The 18,943-nt window shown below is 34.8% G+C and overlaps 4 protein-coding genes and 1 non-coding gene across 7 annotated transcripts; 2 read left to right on the forward strand and 3 right to left on the reverse strand.

Moving 5' to 3' along the window:
• Window positions 1-718: 718 nt before the first annotated feature.
• LOC106306425 lies at window positions 719-2,900 on the reverse strand. Of its 3 annotated transcripts, none has more exons than XM_013743042.1 (3): window positions 2,023-2,900; window positions 1,056-1,105; window positions 719-967 (listed from the first exon to the last, which is right to left on the reverse strand). In XM_013743042.1, the coding sequence occupies exons 1-2, from the start codon at window positions 2,738-2,740 to the stop codon at window positions 1,098-1,100; spliced, it is 726 nt and encodes a 241-aa protein (XP_013598496.1). In that variant the 5' UTR covers window positions 2,741-2,900; the 3' UTR covers window positions 719-967; window positions 1,056-1,097. The 3 variants fall into 3 exon arrangements, with proteins under 3 accessions (XP_013598496.1, XP_013598494.1, XP_013598497.1); XM_013743040.1 differs by having other exon boundaries at window positions 719-975; XM_013743043.1 differs by having other exon boundaries at window positions 719-956; window positions 1,052-1,105.
• Window positions 2,901-6,274: 3,374 nt separating this feature from the next.
• On the reverse strand, window positions 6,275-7,459 carry LOC106305129. The gene is made up of 3 exons (XM_013741500.1): window positions 6,886-7,459; window positions 6,615-6,773; window positions 6,275-6,500 (listed from the first exon to the last, which is right to left on the reverse strand). The coding sequence occupies exons 1-3, from the start codon at window positions 7,372-7,374 to the stop codon at window positions 6,330-6,332; spliced, it is 819 nt and encodes a 272-aa protein (XP_013596954.1). The 5' UTR covers window positions 7,375-7,459; the 3' UTR covers window positions 6,275-6,329.
• A 6,427-nt stretch (window positions 7,460-13,886) lies between these two features.
• LOC106306621 lies at window positions 13,887-15,362 on the reverse strand. Its single transcript, XM_013743298.1, has 6 exons — window positions 14,911-15,362; window positions 14,744-14,821; window positions 14,580-14,614; window positions 14,440-14,495; window positions 14,256-14,354; window positions 13,887-14,153 (listed from the first exon to the last, which is right to left on the reverse strand). Exons 1-6 carry the CDS (start codon window positions 15,319-15,321, stop codon window positions 14,095-14,097), a joined length of 738 nt encoding a protein of 245 aa, XP_013598752.1. The 5' UTR covers window positions 15,322-15,362; the 3' UTR covers window positions 13,887-14,094.
• Window positions 15,363-15,431: 69 nt separating this feature from the next.
• TRNAF-GAA lies at window positions 15,432-15,504 on the forward strand. Its single transcript has one exon. It is a non-coding gene; the product is annotated as a tRNA-Phe (tRNA).
• A 726-nt stretch (window positions 15,505-16,230) lies between these two features.
• Window positions 16,231-18,139, forward strand: LOC106306619. Its single transcript, XM_013743296.1, has 3 exons — window positions 16,231-16,479; window positions 16,908-17,244; window positions 17,541-18,139. The coding sequence occupies exons 1-3, from the start codon at window positions 16,248-16,250 to the stop codon at window positions 17,995-17,997; spliced, it is 1,026 nt and encodes a 341-aa protein (XP_013598750.1). The 5' UTR covers window positions 16,231-16,247; the 3' UTR covers window positions 17,998-18,139.
• Window positions 18,140-18,943: the final 804 nt, after the last annotated feature.

Raw genomic sequence — 18,943 nt, forward strand, 5'->3', positions numbered from 1 at the left:
CGAACTGTTTTCGATGGTCCACGAGGAATTGAGGATAATGTCATCGTCATGTTTATTTACTTCGCTTAAGCTTATCTCAATCTCACCATCCTATTTGATTCACATGATCTCATCTTTGTATATGGCATAGTACTCTGGATAATATAAAGAAAATATTCAGATCTTACCAAAACACGTTTTACTTTCTTTAAGAAAATTCGGTGGCTTTCACAATCAAAGCATGACTATCGTCGAAAAATTCAAGCTTTTTAGTCCATAGTCCCCAAAAGTCAAACCAAAAAGTAATGGACGCGGTCTTTCTCCCATACGTTGAGTTTGACAATTAGCTTAAACTGTACACTAATTTTAACCACAAACCTAACATTTATTCAACCATAACGTGATCTTCATTTACACGAACGAGACATCATAAATGAAGGATATAAATTCAAAACTGAAACAGGTGACGAGACTTGTCTTCTGAATCATTTATTGAAGTGGAGCGAACAGGCCAGACTACAGGTGATAGGTTTAAATAAAATTCAGTTGTCATTCACTATGACCAAAAATGAAAAATGAAATGAGATTTTCAGTCATCATAAATAGTTGAAAAAAGCTTTTACAATAGACTTCCCAAACTAGTTTTAGTCGGGGTGGACCAGGTGTGAATGACTTGGTCAAGTTTGAATTTTTTTTGCTATATAACAAATCAGCATCAATGTTTTATTATCATATGGGATTATATAAAATCAGATTGAAGATGAATATCATAATCCTTAAAGGGTTTCAGTGTTCATACTAACTATTTCATTGTTTTTAATGTGAAAATCATACATGGTGAATCATATAAAAGAAAAGAGGACTAATAATGAATCCAGAGGAGATTCCAGAGACCTATTGATTGCAAAAGATAGCACAAACACACACACGAACACACTCCTCTGCACAAATCCGCTTAAACCCCATTGTTTCCATGCATCAGTGGTACCTAACAAACTTCAAAAGTAAACAAAATGATCGCTATAGAGACTCTCATATGTGGTCGTTTCAAAGTCGAAAAGGTAGTTTCTATATACCTTGCTGTGAAGAGGGTGGATCCAATGAGCCTCTAAGACGCATTACTCATCTGTAAAAGTAGGAGTATTAAATGTTATTAGCTTTGGATAATCAAATCAAATGCAGCGATGGTTTTTAAAGGTAACTTGTAACGATGAAGTAGTGTAAGCTTTTAATGTCAAGTTTCCTTCTAAAGCTGTAAACTTCAAAGAGCTCAAACTAGATTCTAAAGGGCACACAAGACAGATCATTAAACCAATCAAGCAAAAGACCATCGACATTTGTCTTTTTAAAACCCTAGGCTTTGACAATCTAATATACATATTTTGCAGCAGCCTGCACAGAGACATGATATTGTCTAAGATGAGTACAACCAGCGCAAAGACTTGGGAAACACGAAAAAGGATAACTAGATATATGCAAACATAAGTCGTTCTCTCTTTTTTCCCTTCACAATTATTCATCAAAACTTTGGTTTGAGCAACTAAATGTAAGGAAAACGAAAGATTTACATTTCAAGATTACATACAGCATTCCACTAGATGCATGTTTTAGGAGTAAAGCTGAGGAGCTCAGAAGACTCATTCTTCACTTCTTAACAACTCAAGTGGACACCCAAAAACAAAAACAAAAACAAAAACATTCTTGTCGTCCAAGAGCATATATCTTCTATAGACTAATAGGTTTAAGAATATTCAAAACACAAAACGCGTGAAGCAAAGTAGGGCAAACACCAAAGAAGAGGACACCACTGATTAAAGCAATGTTGAATAAAGGTTGAAGCTTTTTCAAACCAAGATTATGCCTAAACTTGTAGACTATCACAACAAAGCTAAGACAATAGCATACAAGACAATAACAATCATCAGATGAAGAGAAACAAACAATCAATACTTGAAGCGTGGACAGTATAAATCCCAATAAAGGATCAAAACCTTCCAAAGTTCCTATCAATGGCATTCTCTCTCAATCAACAATCCTATGTACCTTTGATGTGTTCATGATGAGCATCAGCAACCTTAGCCTCATGTCCTTCTTCACCATCATCATCCCTACCTGACTTAACAGTGACAATAGCATCCCGAGTACCATTCCCAGGACCATCCCGATCATCAGGATACCTAACCACAACAACAGGACAAACACAATGGTGAACACAGTAATCACTAACAGAGCCAAGCTTCCCATCGCTCCCTCTCTTCTCAGCTCCAAACCCTCGGCTCCCCATGATCACAGCGCTCAAACCAAGCCTCTCGATCTCGAGACACAGCCTCTCCCTCATATCGTGATCCTTCACCACGTGGATCTTGTGAGGGAACCCCGCTTCCTTCAACGGCCTCGCCAGATCGGACACCTTGGAGGCCGTGAACGCGTCGAAATCCTCCTGGCTAGGCTTCGGAGGCGTCTGATCGGCGGAGGAAGGAGGCTGAGGGCCCCAGTCGGCGCCGAAGAGGACGGAGGTGGGGGAGACGTGGAGGATGACGACGGCGTCTCCGGGGCGGATGTAGTGATCGACGGCCCAGCGGACGGCGAAGGAGCTTTCCTCCGAGAGGTCGACTGCGACTCCGATTTTACGGCGGGCGCCGGCGGTGGGGGTTGCGGCGGAGGGAGTGGTGGAGTGGTGGTGGTGGGAGTGGCGAGGGGAGGAAGGGTGATGGATCTTGATGGTGGGGAGGTGGGGGTGATCGGAGGAATCTGGGTTCATGTTTCTTCTCTCTCTCTCTTGCTTCCGATTTGATGATTTTAGAAACTTCTTTGATTACTATAAGAAGATTGAAGAATATACTTAACGTATAACTTTTTTTATGCGTTATTTATTGCTAATGGTTTGGATAATGGATTAGCTCTTAGTATTATTGAATGTTCATTTTTTGAACGTGCTGAGTAGTGGAACTGTTGGCCACATATTTTACCCATCCCGGTCTCTCTCTCCTCTCTCTTCCGTCACTGTAATCTTTAACAGGGGAGGAGTTGAGTAGAGACCAAAGCTCTGTTTTTTTTTGGTCGGTTTCCTTTTCCGGCCATGACTCTCATTTATTGGGCTTCAGTTTCCGGGAAACAGTGTCTCCCTCAGCACTAATTTCGCCGGCTTTGGTCTCCGGCGCCACATCTTCTTTTTGGTGGTCAGCCGGCTTTTGGCTCCGACGGTACATCAGCTCTTCCGATGTTTCCGTTGGCTCTTGGCTCCACGTCTCACTTCTCTTCGCGGTGGTGACGTTGGTTTTCTCCGGGTTTATCCCGACTTTTGTCAGATCTTATCTTTTTCAAGCTATCTCTGTTTCTATTGGTTTTGTTGCTGGATTGGATCGAGAACGTTGTTTTTCCATAGAAACTTCAAATTAAGAAGAGAGATCCTTTGGCTTTAGTTCTCTTGTGGGTCTGCTGGTTTTCAATGGAGAATCAAATCATTCTGATTTGATTTTTTTTTCTAGGATGTATGGAGATCTCACGCTAAAAACTAAGGTGTTGTACATAGTGACGTTTTCATCTCCTGATGTCGTCGACGGCGAGGCGCTTTGAACGGGGCTCTGTTTCCGGTGAGCCAGCCGATTAGATCTTCGCCGGAGATGTCCTTGTCACTGAAGCGTGGTGGTGGTTCGCAAGGTGGGCATGTGTCCCTTTCACGCTAAAAGAAACGTGTGGATTTCGAGTTACGACTGGTTTCCTTTGGACTCTATTTTAGCTGTTTTTTTGTGGGCCTTTCTTGGGCCTCATCTGTGGGCTTTATTTGGCCTCTTTTATGTTTTCTTGTAGTTCTGGGCCTTTGCCCTTTCTTTAATAAGATTAACAAACTGAAAAAAAAAAGAGTAGTAGAACTGTTTTATCTAATTAGTGATCAGTTTATTCTTTAATGGGTCGGGTTTTCTTTTTATACTAAGGGCCCATATGTCATATTTTTGATGAGAATAGAGTGAAACCTACGTAATAAATAAATAATTTTTATAAATTAATAATTTTCGTCAGTTCCAACTTAATTCGGTTCAAAATTTAACATAAATCGATAAGATAATAAGATAATAATTTTTTTCAAAAATTATATGTAAATATATGGTCCCATTATTGTTTGTTTTATATTTACAATAGAATTATCTTTATATTTTTTTAACACTTAATAAATTTCTAATGAGATCTAGTAATAGTATATCTAAAACCACATTTAAGTTCTATAAAATATATATTATATACACCAAATAATATAATAAAATTATTATAAATTTAGAAAAATAACAACTAATCTCTATACCTTAACATCATATATTTTTTTTATCTTAAATAAATATATCTTAAAATAAGAACTCTAAATAATGAAACTTTTGTAAATTAATATCTCTATAAATTAATAAAATTTCAAAGTCCCAACATTATTAATTTATAGAAGTTATACTGTATTTCCCTATCAATATGTCAGACAACATATACTTACTATTGAATTGATATTACCAAACATAGGTCTTACCCTAGGATATTGTTGTTTGCTGAACGGTTATCGTTATTAGCGTTTTATCTTATCGTTTATATTGTCAAAAATATTTTGCTTCCATGATTTGTCGATGAATTTAACTTTTTTTTTTTACATAAGTTATTCTATTACTCAAACTTGAGGTGGTCTGTGTAACCAAACTGGAATAGAACAACCAATAAAATAGAATACTCTATGGAAAGATCTCGCAGTCCAATCTAAGAAATCTGACAGCACTGAAATATGAGAAATCTTGAAATATGGGAAGCGTATCTTGATTTTAACTATTCAAAGTGCATGCATGATGCATCTTTACGAAAAACTGACAGCGTATATATATACAACACACAGTTTTACCTATAAACAATCATAAAATTTCTTTAATTTTGTAAGAGAAATCAGAGGGACAGCCTGTTAAATGAGGTGGACGCAGAGATTGATTTAAATCGGGTGAGGAATTCACAGACAATGATTTTCTTCCTTTTTTTGAAAAATAGACAATGGATGTTGCTCTGTGGAAATGTAAGATTGACAAATACAAGAAGAAATTTTCGACTAAAGACACATGGGGGCATATAAGAGAGGCGCACCCATCATGTATCAGCTGGTCAAATGGAGTCTGGTCTCAGTATGTCACTCCCAGGTATTCCCTTCTATGGCTAGCGATGAAGAATCGAATAACAAAATGGACTCAAACATCAATCCCTTGTGTGTGTCTTATGCAAATGGCCATGGGAATCGTGGAACACCTATTTTTCACCTGTTCTTATTCTGCTTTTATGTGAGAGAAGCTGACTAAAGGGATGCTGGCAGAGAAATACACAACGAATTGGATTTGCATTACACATCTAGTGCAACCAAAAGATATGCCCGACGGCCCCGACCATGCGTTATTCATGCTCCGAACGTCTCTATGTGATTTGGAGAGAAAGGAATAGAAAGAAGCATGGTGAGGCTGAGTCGCCACATCCCCTACTCATCAAAAATGTGGACAAAAAATATTGAGAAATAGAACTCTCTCATATAGGCTGCAGGAGACAAGTACAAATTAAGACTGTCTTCAACACAACAATCCTTGATTCTTTTTTTTCAGTTTCACAATTCTTTTCATTTATCTTTCTCCCTCTCAATGATGTAGCATTCTAATGCAACAAATCATACAAAAAAGCTTTTGCTCAAAAAATTCACAAATCATACAAAAAAACATTACCGAAAGACAATTTTACATAATAATATATACGGTTATAGATGAAAGGAGATGTTTAAAAAAAAAAAAAGATGAAAAGGAGCATCTAATGCTACTCAGTCTCACAGTTAGAAATCATATTTCTCTATCTCTACATTTTATGCAACATCCTTGGACAAGCTACAATGAAGAAAAATTTGATATATTTATCTCATCAAATTAACAGGAAAATCAGACACACAGTTCTTAAACCGAGGATTAGGTGATAACCTGAATCATGACAGCATCATTGCATAACTAAAGAAACACAAAACGGTTCCAAGCCCCAAGAGATCTGACACAGCTTGAGAGAGAGAGGGAAAGGAGAGAAGTCTCATGACACAAATTAAGGAAGAGAACAGAGAACACATGTCTGATTGTTTAGGTTAGAATCTCATAATAAACAACCAAAAGCGTAATCAAAAACCTGAATCTTTCTTTCGTTTTAGCCTTCAGATGCATACACCAAAAAGGGTTTTTCTTCTTCTGTTCATAATTTTTTTTACTGTATTATATGAAATCAAAAAGACGATTTGTTTATATTTTATAGAAAGAGAGAAAAGGTGAGAGAAGTCTCCAGAAATGTTTCAAAAATATGTTAAAGAACATTTAAAGCTTCAAGGACAAATCGATGGTGGATGTGTCGGGACTGCAATCACCAACTGATGTAGACACTGATGAAACCGATTTATTACCATCGCTTCCAGGGAAAAACTGGTACTCCTTCACATCTCTTGTTCCGTTTCTAGGGCTTCCGCTCCCAAGTTCCTCCATTGAGCCCTAATACACCATTAATTGATAACAAGAAAATAAGATCAGCAACTATAAATGCATACATATCTTTAATATATGTTCAAAATGGACAGATCAGTAACCGTATGATTTGTTAAAAACCTGATTAGTAGAAGCAGAAGGTGAGGCTGAATATCTGGTGATTCTATGATCGTATAAGAAGCCTTGGCTCCTCTGATCTGGTGGAAGAAAATGAGGAACCATTGTGTATTGCGGAAACCCACCACCGTTGGCTCGTACTTCTTCATTGATACGTTGCCTCTACAATAAAAATAAAATAAAATAAAAATCAAAGCCCTTTGGATGCCAATACCATTATCAATCATATATTCATATTTTTTTCTTAGATGAAAAAAAACAATTAAAATCAAACCTTGAAGCAAGCATCACAGTGAATATTGGAGGGGTTATACACTTGAGGAGTTGGGATTGAAGAGAGCTCGTGAGTGGAGGTCCCTACAACACCCCATGGGGAATAAACCGGGATCTGACCCGATCCGTTTCGAGTATACCCTCCGACAGACATGTTGGGCCCACCAGTACCGTAGCTTGGGAAGCCTTGTAGCACAACACCCGGGTCGGGTGAACGGGTAGCGTTAGGGCTCGCTCCTCTTCCTCCTTGGGCTAGGATCATGTTCTTCCTTTCTTCTTCGATTCTGAGTCGCTCGAGCCTTGCCACACCCATCCCTCTCAGCACTTGTTTCTTTGGTTTTTGGTTACCTGTCTCGGATCCCGGTATCCGACCATGAATATTCTGTGGCGGCTCTGTCGGGATCTCGCTGGAGTCGTTGACATGGTAAGTGTTTCTCAGAAACTCGTTTGGGTTTTGGTCTGTTGGCATGAAGAAGAGAGAAGCCGCCATTGGTGATAATCACTGAAGTGCTTAGAGAGGGAGATGAAGAGGAGAAGGCAAATAGCTTTACGTCTTATCTTGTTCCTGATTTCTTTGCATATATGTGTGTTGTGTATTTGTTCATGTACTCAGGCATAGTACTTATCTTTGTTTTTTTACTTGCTGTTATTTCCAGGTACTATATGAGGATAAACTTATCTTTTTTTTTGTTTTTACCTTGTAACTTTTTACCCCATATACTAGATTAAAGCCTTTTTCTTTATCAAATATTAAGGCCTTTTTTTTTATAACATTATTAAGGCCTTTTTAATTCAAAAAGATAAGTAAAATAAATACGCTTTTCTTTACCTTCTTATAGTTAACCAGATATAATTATTCCTTTTGCACTTGCTTGCATGCATGTCTAACTTATGTGTGTAAACTCAAGTTACACTTGACAGAAAATGGGTTTACTCTAGATCACTAATCCACTATATTTTGTTGGGGTTTAAGTCGAGAGACATCTGCAGTATTATGTATTTTTGTTAGTGTTTATGTTATGGCACGAATGTATGATTGATTGATGCTATGCATGCATTGGATCGAGGAAGAAATTCAACAAAACAGAAGGGTAGTTAGTACTAATCTTGACTTTTCTTGGTTATACCCATTCAGTGGTGAATTTCTCTCTTTCGATAATTAATCCTCACTTACTCCTTAATTAATTCATTTATATCAACCTACTTTTTATTAACAATTGTAACAAACTAACTATATATACATTATAGAATATTATGTGCAGATATAAACTACATATATATACTAGGACGACAGTGATAGCAAATAGGTAACACTTGTCCGCTGGATCCTAATTCTTGTGTATACAATAGTTTTTATATATAATGATCAAGCTTGGCAATTTTCGAAATTCAATGCTTAACAACAAAAGGGAGAGGGGGGGGGGTGTAGATCCTTCTTTCAACATTGTGTGAGCGAAAAACGTAAGATTATAAAATTAAAAGCTTTTAATCGATTTATTTATGTAATATTTGTTCTTAGGTAATATTGTGAAAATCCAAATTTGGTACCGTCGAGGCGGCATATCGGAGATTGGGGCAAGACTCACTCGTGATGTCTGAATCACACGGTCCAATAAAAACAGTGCGTTGTCACTAGTGTATAGAACTCGCGGAGCAGAAGATAGGTGTCGGGACGTGAGACCATTCGCCGGTTGTAGCAAGCGATGTCTGAAGCAACGTGATTTTACACAGCTCATATCATCTAAAATAAGCAAGTCTAGTTACAGTCGAAGTTATATTTATTCTTTTAAATCTCTTCTTTTAAATATATAACTAGATTTTGATCCGTGCGTCAGCGTGTGTATATTTTTTAAAATATGATGCTATTTGTTTTTATGTCACTATTTAGGATTGAGCAAAAAAATCGAATTCGAAGAATCAAACCGATCCCAATCCGAACAATCGAACCGATCCCAATCCGAATAAGTAGTATCAACTCCGAACCGAAATTGATTAAATATCTGAATTATTCAAAATTTTGATATTAGAAGAAGTGAAACCTAATCCGATCCGAACCGAAATATTTTGTATCCAAAATAGATTTATATACTTATACATGTTATTTTTTTTTAGATTTAATATATATAAAAACATCCATAACATATATGATACTTTTAAGTTCGTTTAAATACTTGAAGACATATACAAATAATCAAACGTAAATATCAAATATTTAAAATATACTCAAAACTCCAAAAATACTTAAATAATTATTAATTATCTATCCAAATATTTAAACCAAACCAATTTAAATTGGTTATTCAAATCCGAACTGAATCCTCAAAGATCTGAACCGAACATGAAATCCCAAACAGACCCGAAAATGAACACGAACGCCCACCCCTAATCACTATTATATATCATATATGTGTCATATTAGGTTACAAAAATATGTGTTATCATATAATTAATTGTATTTTATACGTACTATCAAATAAGTTTTCTTTTAATTAATAATATTTTATACGTACAATCATATAAATAATCACATATATTATATTTTTAAATTTCAATGTGAAATATAAAAACCATAATTTAAGTTGGTGTTTAAATTGGTTGTATTTTATTTTTCTTATATATTTTGAAAACATTTTTATAATGGTTATTGTAAAATATGTTAGTAAAAATCAATTTTTGAATATATGTATATTTTTGAATAGATTTTTAATATAAATCAATTTTAAATTATTATTTTGATTTGAATATGTATATCAAGAAACATAAACCAATTATTTTTTAATATAATGTAATGGATTTCCAAAAAAATTAATAGAATAATCTCAATACTTTTTTTCTAACTTACTGTTATCAATGTTTCAAACAACGCTGTTTTTTTTAACTGATATCTGTGTTACCAAACAAAATCTTAAAGTACTTCTACTTATTTTTCAATAAGTTAGATAATAACCTTTTTCAATGAGAATATATGACAATTATTTTTACAAGTTAGAAATAAATCTACGGTGAATTATGAAATCTTTAGCTATATAATATAAACGTACGTATTGTATGAGAAGACATTTTCAATGTTGTATTAATTGTTACTTTACCCGAAGTAATTTTGAAAATGTCTATCATTTTGAATATAAATATTAATAATTTTAAAATAGTTTTGAAAAAATTTGAATTTCAAAAAGAAAATTTGAGAGCCAAATCCTAGGTTACGCGAACAAACTTGAGTTTAGAAAATATTTTTTAAAAAAATCCAAAATTATAAAATTTATTAAAAAGTTCGAATTTGAAAACATATTTCGAAATTATAAAAGAAAGTTAATTATTCTCAATTTTTTATTATTATTTTATTACTTATATATATATAAAGCAAATGGTAAAATCGTCTTTTGCCTTTTCATGAATTTTTTTGGTCATTTTTCTCTTTGAATACTCTCTTTGTGACAAAAACTTTAAAATGACTATTTAAGAAAAAAAATTCAATTTTGTATGTATCACTATTATTTTCTTTTTAATTTGAAAGAAAAAATAAATAATAATGCTATATGATTTAGAAAATAAATAAATTGTATATTTACTTTACAAAAAAATGATAGAAAATAGGTAATACAATTCATGAAAATCTATACTAATCTAAAAAAATTATGATCAAAATTCATAAGTCAATGTATATAAATTTTCACAATTCACGTAACTTTTAAAATCTATCAACTCTTAAAATTCACCAACTCTATACAAATTCATCTCCCAATAACCCCCTAAATTAGTTTTTATGTATTTAAAAATTTGACTTTTCACCCAATAAGAAAAAAAACTACCTGTGATATCTATGGTTTTACATGAGATGATGATCAGTAAAGCAAAAGGAATTGCAAGAGTCGTGAACTACGAGAAGGTTGGGCTACGGAGCGGAGTAGAGTAGAAATGATGGCTGCATCATATCAGAAATTTTTTTTAAAGCTTCATCCATGTTAATTCTTGCATCAGCCGAACAACTACAATTAGAAAATTATAATCATTTAAAACTATTTGATTTATTGGCTATTTTTACACTAATCTTAAGCAAACCCCGGCCCTCTGAAATAACTATAAATTACACTGTGTTCTTATAATAAATATCTTCCTAAATTTTTCTAGGAGAAAATTTCTTATGTAATTTTTAAGAGTGTCTATCATATACACACAAATTTCACTCAGAATGATTTTGTTACAATTAGCCAATTCGATACCATGAAAAATAAAGTCTGGATTACCACTTGGGAAAAAATCCAAACCGCATGACCAACCCAACATATCTACCAAGCCTAGAACGCAAGGCGAGATAATAAACAAGTTATCCTAACATATCAACATAAGATAATCATTTATATATAGAGACAGAAATGCTCTATCACGGTTTAGCTTAACTAACAAAGTGTGTCATCTCCTGTGATTAGTACAATAGCTGATCCTTGAGTTAGAAAAATGAGATGGTCATTGTAAGTTTAATTAATTGTTTTCCGAAGAAGATTATGTGATAAAAAATTTAAGGAAAACTGAGAGACAAAATGAAATAAAAATAAAATGAAATAGGTTAATATTTTTTGGTTATTGGATACAGTTTAACTGATACTTTTGAAAAAAAAAATATGTAACCGAATAAATAAACTAATATGGATGCATGATTTACTATAGATACTGCTTTAGATTGTATTGTGGGCTAGGACAATGGACTGTGTGAAGGTGTTTGTAGGGCAAAGGACGAGCGGAAGACCCCACATGTGCTTTCATGTTAAGTTACGAAGTGTGGCCCAAATGACACGTGTAAAAACGAGGACCACTTTTAGGGTTTATATTGCTGGATTTAGGCAGGCACGGAAAGATTCTTGGGATCGGTGAAGCATATTGTGTCCTTTCTAAGAATGATTGGATCCTTTCTTTCTTCTTCTTTGATCCTTTCAAACAATTTTTAATGCTCATATCTAGGAGAGAGCAAGATAACAAATTATATACATCATATACTTTATTTGGTTAATGAAACGAAATGAGATGCAATGATTTCTACTTTTCTTAACCATTGCTTAGGTTTCATTTCAGATGGAGTATGTTGCTTCCGTTTTAAGAGCACCGTAATCAAATTTATGATTCGTAAAATTTATCCATTATTATGAGTTTGAACAGAAAAAAACAATAGATAGATAACCTTACCAGAATTGTAAAACCTATTTACCTCAGTACTGTATTTGTGAAAAACATTCACAAGATATATAACTACAGACATTATTTATACAATAAGAGACAGTATATACTTTTGTTTCTTATAGAGATCTCTAAGTATGTCTTATATATGCATATTCATGGAGTAAATGTAGACAAGAGAGTACAAAAGGAGGTAGAGTAGGTGAATAAATGAGTGAATATTGGGGCAGTGAGAATTATAAAACAAAATAAAGAAATAGGGATGAAAAGAGAGAAACTGTTAGTTTGGCTTTATACAATGGTCTTCCTTATCTATCTATTTTCATACAAGCTTTCAAACCCTTCCTTAAACCTTCTTTTGGACCACATGTCTCTCTCATCTTCTTTTTTCATTTCTTCTTTTCTAACAATTTATTTTCCAGATTTATATTATCATTGCTTTAGATCTGAATCTCCAACTGAGATTCTCTCCTTTCCATCACTAGTACAGTTGTTGCAGGCTTATTCAACTAATTTACATTTTTTGGGAAAGGGTTAACTAAGTTAGTTTTTCTCCCTTGCAGTATCTAGATTCTTCATTTATCAATCTACTCACCATTTGCATTTGTAAACCTCTAAACAGGACATGAAAAATGTACCAAACCGATGTGTTAAACTGGCATAACAAACAATTAATTACCACACTTGATTAAACATACAATTATGAAGATATAACGTCCAGGGAGGGGGGTTAAACTTAATATTGAGTTAAAACTTGTAAAGTAAAACTATGGAATGGAGGATCAGAAACAATGTTGAAATCTGGACCCTTCAATAGGCAGAGACAAATCTGAGCCCCATATATTCTGTGTCCAAAGACTAGTAGAAAGCTTTAAATAGGGTTCTGTGTCCATAGACTAGTAGAAAGCTTTAAATAGGGTTCTGTGAATTTTTGTTGTGATGAAGATTATATTTCTTCAAAATATTAAATAATTATAACAAAAGCTATTGTCCCTTTCACTTGTTTCTTGTCTTGTTCTTCAACAAGACACTGCAACTATTTCAGGCTGAAAGTACAAATTGTTTTTTTTTTGTATTTGCAAATGTGCTCCATATATTGTGCGTATTAGACATTATCAGTTGTTATATAAACAGTTTACAGTAGAAACATTCAAAGCCAGAGATTCAGCGGCATCTTTTGGTAGATTCATGACCACAGCTTGGGTGACTTTTAAACCCTTTCGCTTGAAAACATAGAATTATTACTGATCCAAGTGCCATAACATGTAATTTATTACATATCGTAAGAGAAACTAGAAAAAAGTAAACAATTAATGCATTTCACGTTGCTGATGAAATACTCAACATTAAACAACACATTTTTTCACAACCCTTGAATGGGCTTTTAAGAGACCCAATAAAACGACCCGAATTAGTAAATCAGTTCGTAACCTGTAAGCGTTACCATTTACCAACTTAATCTTGGACAAAGTTTTCCATTGTGAATTGCTCTGTTCTGGTCTAGAAGATAGCAACTTAACAGACATTATGCAAGCATGAACGAAGAATGTAAGGAAGATGAAAGCCGTGGCTAAAGCTAGCAGTAAGCGACAAGTATTAAGATAAAACTTCAAAGAACGTTACTAAGAAACAGAGAACTCTTTTCCGCCAAGAAATTGTATGAATGACATTTGGTAAAAACTTACAAAAAGAAAGCCAAAAGATAGAAAAAGTTTTGAAGATTCTGTAGTCTATTCATGGTCTTTGTTAGCGTTTACGCTTACCTTAAAAAAGAAGAAAACTTTCTACAAGTTTGTGCTTTCTCTCTGTAATTTTTATGGATTGGTAAAAACATAAGATGGGAACTACTACTTCAAACAATCATTCAAACAACAAAGATCAAAATGTAATAACAATGTCAAGGACATGTATAATATACATATGGATGTGTATTTCTATATAACTTCTATATCCAACAACGAGCTATTTGCAACAGTTGGTTGTTTTGTCTCTACAATATCTTCTTTGCTCAGTCTACTGCAAAATAAATTGAGTCGCATTTTCAGTCTGCATCTGTTACTTCAGCTTCTATGTCCACGACCGCTGTTGAGAAACCCTTTCCTGCAAAAATCAATACACCTCTTCTCACCACTAGATCCACAAGACTTCTCAGTTACACATTTGCACAAAGTAGAGCAGGCATTTAGGAAAGTAAGTAAGAACCTTTCTTAGGCGGAGAAGAAAACCCATTAAGGTCTTGTCCGAAAGCAGTAGTCTGGTTGGAAAATTTCACTGGTTCCTTAACAAACTTATCATCCACAACTGCATTTTCCCCAAGTACAATGCTTGAAAAAGGAGATGTACAACTTTGATAAATCTAAAAGTAAAGGGATTTTCATCTTTTCACCTGAGAATGGCTGAGTGCAGAAAGGGCAAAGCTGTACTTCATCGTCCAACGTTGACCTGTAGCGCGATTTGGATATTCAGTCAGTAGAGAGCAACAACAAAAACAACAGAGAGATAGATTCTTGTGAAAGGCATCCTTACTTAAATATCTGAAACTCGTTTCCGCAATTAGGACACTGCACAAAGCGTAAAGAAAAGCTTAATACAACACAACATAGAAGGATATACTCAAAACACACAAGTGCTAAGCTAACTTTAACTCAAGAATGATCGCATCTCTATGCCAAAGAGACAAGAAGACATACACTGCTCTGGACAATATCTCGCTGTGCCCACCAAAGAAAAGCTCCCAACCCCAAAATTGGAACAATCACAACAACCAGCTGCAGACAGATTGTAATAAACTTCAATTAACCCATACGGATACAATTAAAGATAACCAATGAGATGAAGAGAGAGAGAGTTGATTTACCCAAACGGATACAATAGCGTCGAGAACCCAACCAAGCTGACCAGTCATAGAGAGATAAGTCAAACCAATAGCCAAAGCGAGGTTCCCGAGGATTCTCCCGTTCCCGTTGTTATCTCCGCCGTTAAAGCCTAAACCTTTGTTACAGCTAACCTTAAAGACTCTTCTTTTACTACGATTAAGAGCCTTCTCTCTTGCTAGAAATCCAGTTTCTTTCAGTTTCAGACCCATCAGCGCTGGCCGTCTCTGACGAAGCTCGACCAAGCAAGCTCTCAATCCCAGCTTGTTTCCGAGCAGAGAAGGACCAAAGCTCCCTCCTTTCGCGTGTAGTCTGTTTCTGGGTTCCTTGTTGATACCGTCGTGTATGGAGAAGAAGGTACAAAGGGTGAGATGCGGAGTCGAAGCCATCATCATCTGAAAATGGGGGTTTGCTTGCCGAACACCAACGCTCAAGCAACCAACAAAAGAACAACTTCTCGATAATTTAAGGTTTAATATAAACTAATTACATATTTTTGCACAACGCGGGGATAGCTCAGTTGGGAGAGCGTCAGACTGAAGATCTGAAGGTCGCGTGTTCGATCCACGCTCACCGCAAATCTATTTTTTTCCTCTTAATTTTACTTGCTTGAAACGCAGCGTTTTACACTCTTAATCTACTTGCTTGAAACGCAGCGTTTTAGGCATGTAAGGAAAACACGAGTTTGACTTTAGAGAGATAGATACGTGGCTATAACTTTAAACGCAACGTTTTAGGCATGTAAAGGAAAACAGAAGTTTGACTTTAGACTTTAGACTTTAGTTAAGGCCTAACAGCTCAAGTTGCATTATAGTTTGATGCGAGTGAGAGAGATATCCGATTTAAATATATATACTAGAGTGCAAATATGGATTAAACATGTTCACTTTAAATTTCTAAAAGTTACATACACACTACATCTACTTTTGATTAACAATTGTTTGTTCTAGCTTGATATGGGTTCGGATTAAACTACAAATATCATTGAATTGTCATTTCGTTCAGTGGTCTTATATTAAGTCTACTAGGTCATACTATATATATTTTTATTTAGACAACCAGTGCTTGAATACATGTATTCAGCCGTCATATATGTTCGTGTATGAGGAGTGTATCTCGATACAATTTATTTGAGCAATTTACAAACCTTACTTCATAATAACTGCATGAGAGTTAGCCATCTTATGAAGAAAAATATTTGACTTTTTTTTTTATTTTTTTTTTTAAACCTCTTATAAATTCACAATCGAACTCATCAATCCCCAACGCAACACACCACATCCTCTCTATCCTTAAAGGTTCCACACCATAAGATTCAAGGATGGAGATCTCAAGAACCTCATTGGCAGTGATAATTATCTCGGTAGCTTCTTGTTTATTACAGGTCAAGGCTTGGCATGGTCAGACTTATTGTGGTGGCAACGCACATCCTCGATGCCAGCTCCAGTACATCGACTGTCCTGATGAGTGCCCGACCGACTTTGATTCTTACTCTCAGAAGAAACTTTGCTGGGTTGACTGTTTTAATCCTCTTTGCATGGCCGTGTGTCGCGGTAATTAATCACCACATTAATATTTTATGAGTTATAGACAATTTAGTAAGAGTGTTCATAATATAAAAAAAAGGTGACTCGGGGTCTATGTTTATATATTAACTTAGAGTATCTTCAACCCGGCTGCAAAATTTACTGCAAAATGGAGATTATGCAGTTGTGAACAAACAAAAAAGCATAACTAGCTTGTTTACAACTGCATAATCCACTCTATTTTGCATAAAGTTTGTAGTGGGGGTTGGAGATGCTTTTAAAATTTGAAAGTTCAAAACAGACTTTTTATTTTGCTACGTCCAAAATCAGCTCAGTTGTTACTTAACTAAATATTTATGTAGATCAATATACTTTAAATGTGCAACTACTAGAATTTCATCTGTTTGATTTTAGATTTTAAAGATGTTTTTGCAATTTAAATATGATATTTGTAGGGGTAAAGCCCAACTGCGAATCCTATGGAGCGGTTTGTCTAGACCCGAGGTTTATAGGTGGTGATGGTATTGTGTTCTACTTCCATGGAAAGAGCAATGAACACTTCAGCCTCGTATCTGACCATGATGTTCAGATCAATGCTAGGTTCACTGGACATAGACCCGTTGGTCGCAGCAGAGATTTCACATGGATCCAAGCTCTCGGCTTCCTCTTCAACACCCACAAGTTCTCACTTGAGACCACCAAAGTCGCCACTTGGGACAGCGAAGTCGACCATCTCATGTTCACTATTGATGGACAAGATTTGGTTATCCCTGAAAAACCTTTATTCACTTGGTAATTATAAAAACTCAAATTTCACCTTCTATATCATCTTTTTTTTTTGTTTTTCAGCCTTTCGGTTAAGATGCTTTTAAAATGACAGTTTCTCTTAATGATGCTTCTTAATTATATTTTCATAAATTAAAACGTGTAAACCCAAGTTTTTTCATAATCGACAAAATAATTTTGTTTTTAAATATTGTATTATGTATACATTTATCATAACTTTACCATGTAAACAAACGCAAAAGCACTTACAAACAATTAATCTTTAGTCTTTTATAACTCTTGAACAACATGCACGTTCTCAGGTACTCATCCGACAAAGAGATCAAGATTGAGAGACTTACCCAAAAGAACAGTGTGATTGTCACGATCAAAGACAAAACTGAGATCATGGTCAAAGTGGTTCCAGTGACCAAAGAAGACGATAGAATCCACAACTACAAACTACCTAAAGATGACTGTTTTGCCCATTTTGAAGTCCAGTTCAAGTTCATAAATCTGTCCCCGAAAGTTGATGGAATCTTGGGACGCACCTACAGACCCGATTTCAAGAATCCGGCTAAGCCAGGAGTCGCAATGCCAGTGGTGGGAGGTGAGGATAGCTTCAGGACATCTTCTCTGCTCTCTCATGATTGCAAGACTTGTTTATTTTCTGAAGAAATGGCTGTTGATAGTGGCTCTGTCAAGGTGAAAAGCGACTACACATTGTTAGATTGCACCCGCGGGGCGTCTTCGGGTTATGGAATCGTCTGCCGGAAGTAGTTAACGTCCAAACTTAATTTGCAAAGACAATGAAAAAGATCATAGTAAAAAAGAAGTACTATAAGTTGCTTTATTTTGTGTAATACTATATTATGTGATAATTTTGTTCCTTCGTCAAAATAAGAAGAGTACTAAGCTAACTGAGAACCAAATAATGAAGAAAGTAATTGTAACTCTGTTGTTATTTACGTCGATCAAATAAAACTGCGATGGACCAATTATGAAAATTCTAAACACATTGAACTCACAAACTCCCTAGTGTGGAAACATTTTAACCATTTGACCAATTAATAGATAAAAACGTTTCCTAGCATTGAGGTTATGAATGATGACCGCGTACAAAGCAGAATGCAAGACTACATAGCCATCTATCGGTAAGCAAAAATGCATTGTAGTTACTGGTATGCTACATCCGTTTTGTTCCATATGCTGTAATAATTTAGAGCCATATATTGCTTATCTTTTATATGAACACTAACTTCAAAAACAAACTTAATTAATTTAGGATATAAAAAGAGGTTTTCCATACGTTTAGATCTGGATACAATGTTAATTCAGTGCTTCTATGTAATGACCGAGAAGTGTGGATCATGCTCGTGTTAACCAGTGAACGTAACTTCTAAAGACGTTTTTCATTCTTTTTTGGAAGTCTCAACTCTCAAGTTTGCTACTCTCTTTGTTTCAATACTCCTATCGTTATAAAAACTTTCACATAGATTAATGCACCAAGTATAATATCTTTTTTATCCTTCATTAATTGATTATTTTGTATAATTAAGTACACGAAATGGAGTGAATAAAAGGGTAAACATAGTATTTTGTCACTATAATTTGCATTGGTTTTCGGAAAATGTCAATTATATTGAGACAAATTTTTTTGACCAAAATGTCTTTTAAAACTGAACGGAGGGAATATGATACATATTTTGATTTTTTCACACATATT

The sequence above is a fragment of the Brassica oleracea genome, chromosome C7, assembly GCF_000695525.1.
Source record: "Brassica oleracea var. oleracea cultivar TO1000 chromosome C7, BOL, whole genome shotgun sequence".
Taxonomy (NCBI): domain Eukaryota; kingdom Viridiplantae; phylum Streptophyta; class Magnoliopsida; order Brassicales; family Brassicaceae; genus Brassica; species Brassica oleracea.

Coding starts and splice junctions, on each gene's coding strand:
- LOC106305129 (XM_013741500.1), bottom strand. CDS start 7,374: ATGGCGGCTTCTCTCTTCTTCATGCCAACAGACCAAAACCCAAACGAG. Junction 6,774..6,885: donor ACTGTGATGCTTGCTTCAAG/GTTTGATTTTAA, acceptor TTTTTATTGTAG/AGGCAACGTATCAATGAAGA. Junction 6,501..6,614: donor CTTCTGCTTCTACTAATCAG/GTTTTTAACAAA, acceptor ATGGTGTATTAG/GGCTCAATGGAGGAACTTGG.
- LOC106306619 (XM_013743296.1), top strand. CDS start 16,248: ATGGAGATCTCAAGAACCTCATTGGCAGTGATAATTATCTCGGTAGCT. Junction 16,480..16,907: donor TTGCATGGCCGTGTGTCGCG/GTAATTAATCAC, acceptor TGATATTTGTAG/GGGTAAAGCCCAACTGCGAA. Junction 17,245..17,540: donor GAAAAACCTTTATTCACTTG/GTAATTATAAAA, acceptor GCACGTTCTCAG/GTACTCATCCGACAAAGAGA.
- LOC106306621 (XM_013743298.1), bottom strand. CDS start 15,321: ATGATGATGGCTTCGACTCCGCATCTCACCCTTTGTACCTTCTTCTCC. Junction 14,822..14,910: donor ACGCTATTGTATCCGTTTGG/GTAAATCAACTC, acceptor ATCTGTCTGCAG/CTGGTTGTTGTGATTGTTCC. Junction 14,615..14,743: donor GAGATATTGTCCAGAGCAGT/GTATGTCTTCTT, acceptor CGCTTTGTGCAG/TGTCCTAATTGCGGAAACGA.
- LOC106306425 (XM_013743042.1), bottom strand. CDS start 2,740: ATGAACCCAGATTCCTCCGATCACCCCCACCTCCCCACCATCAAGATC.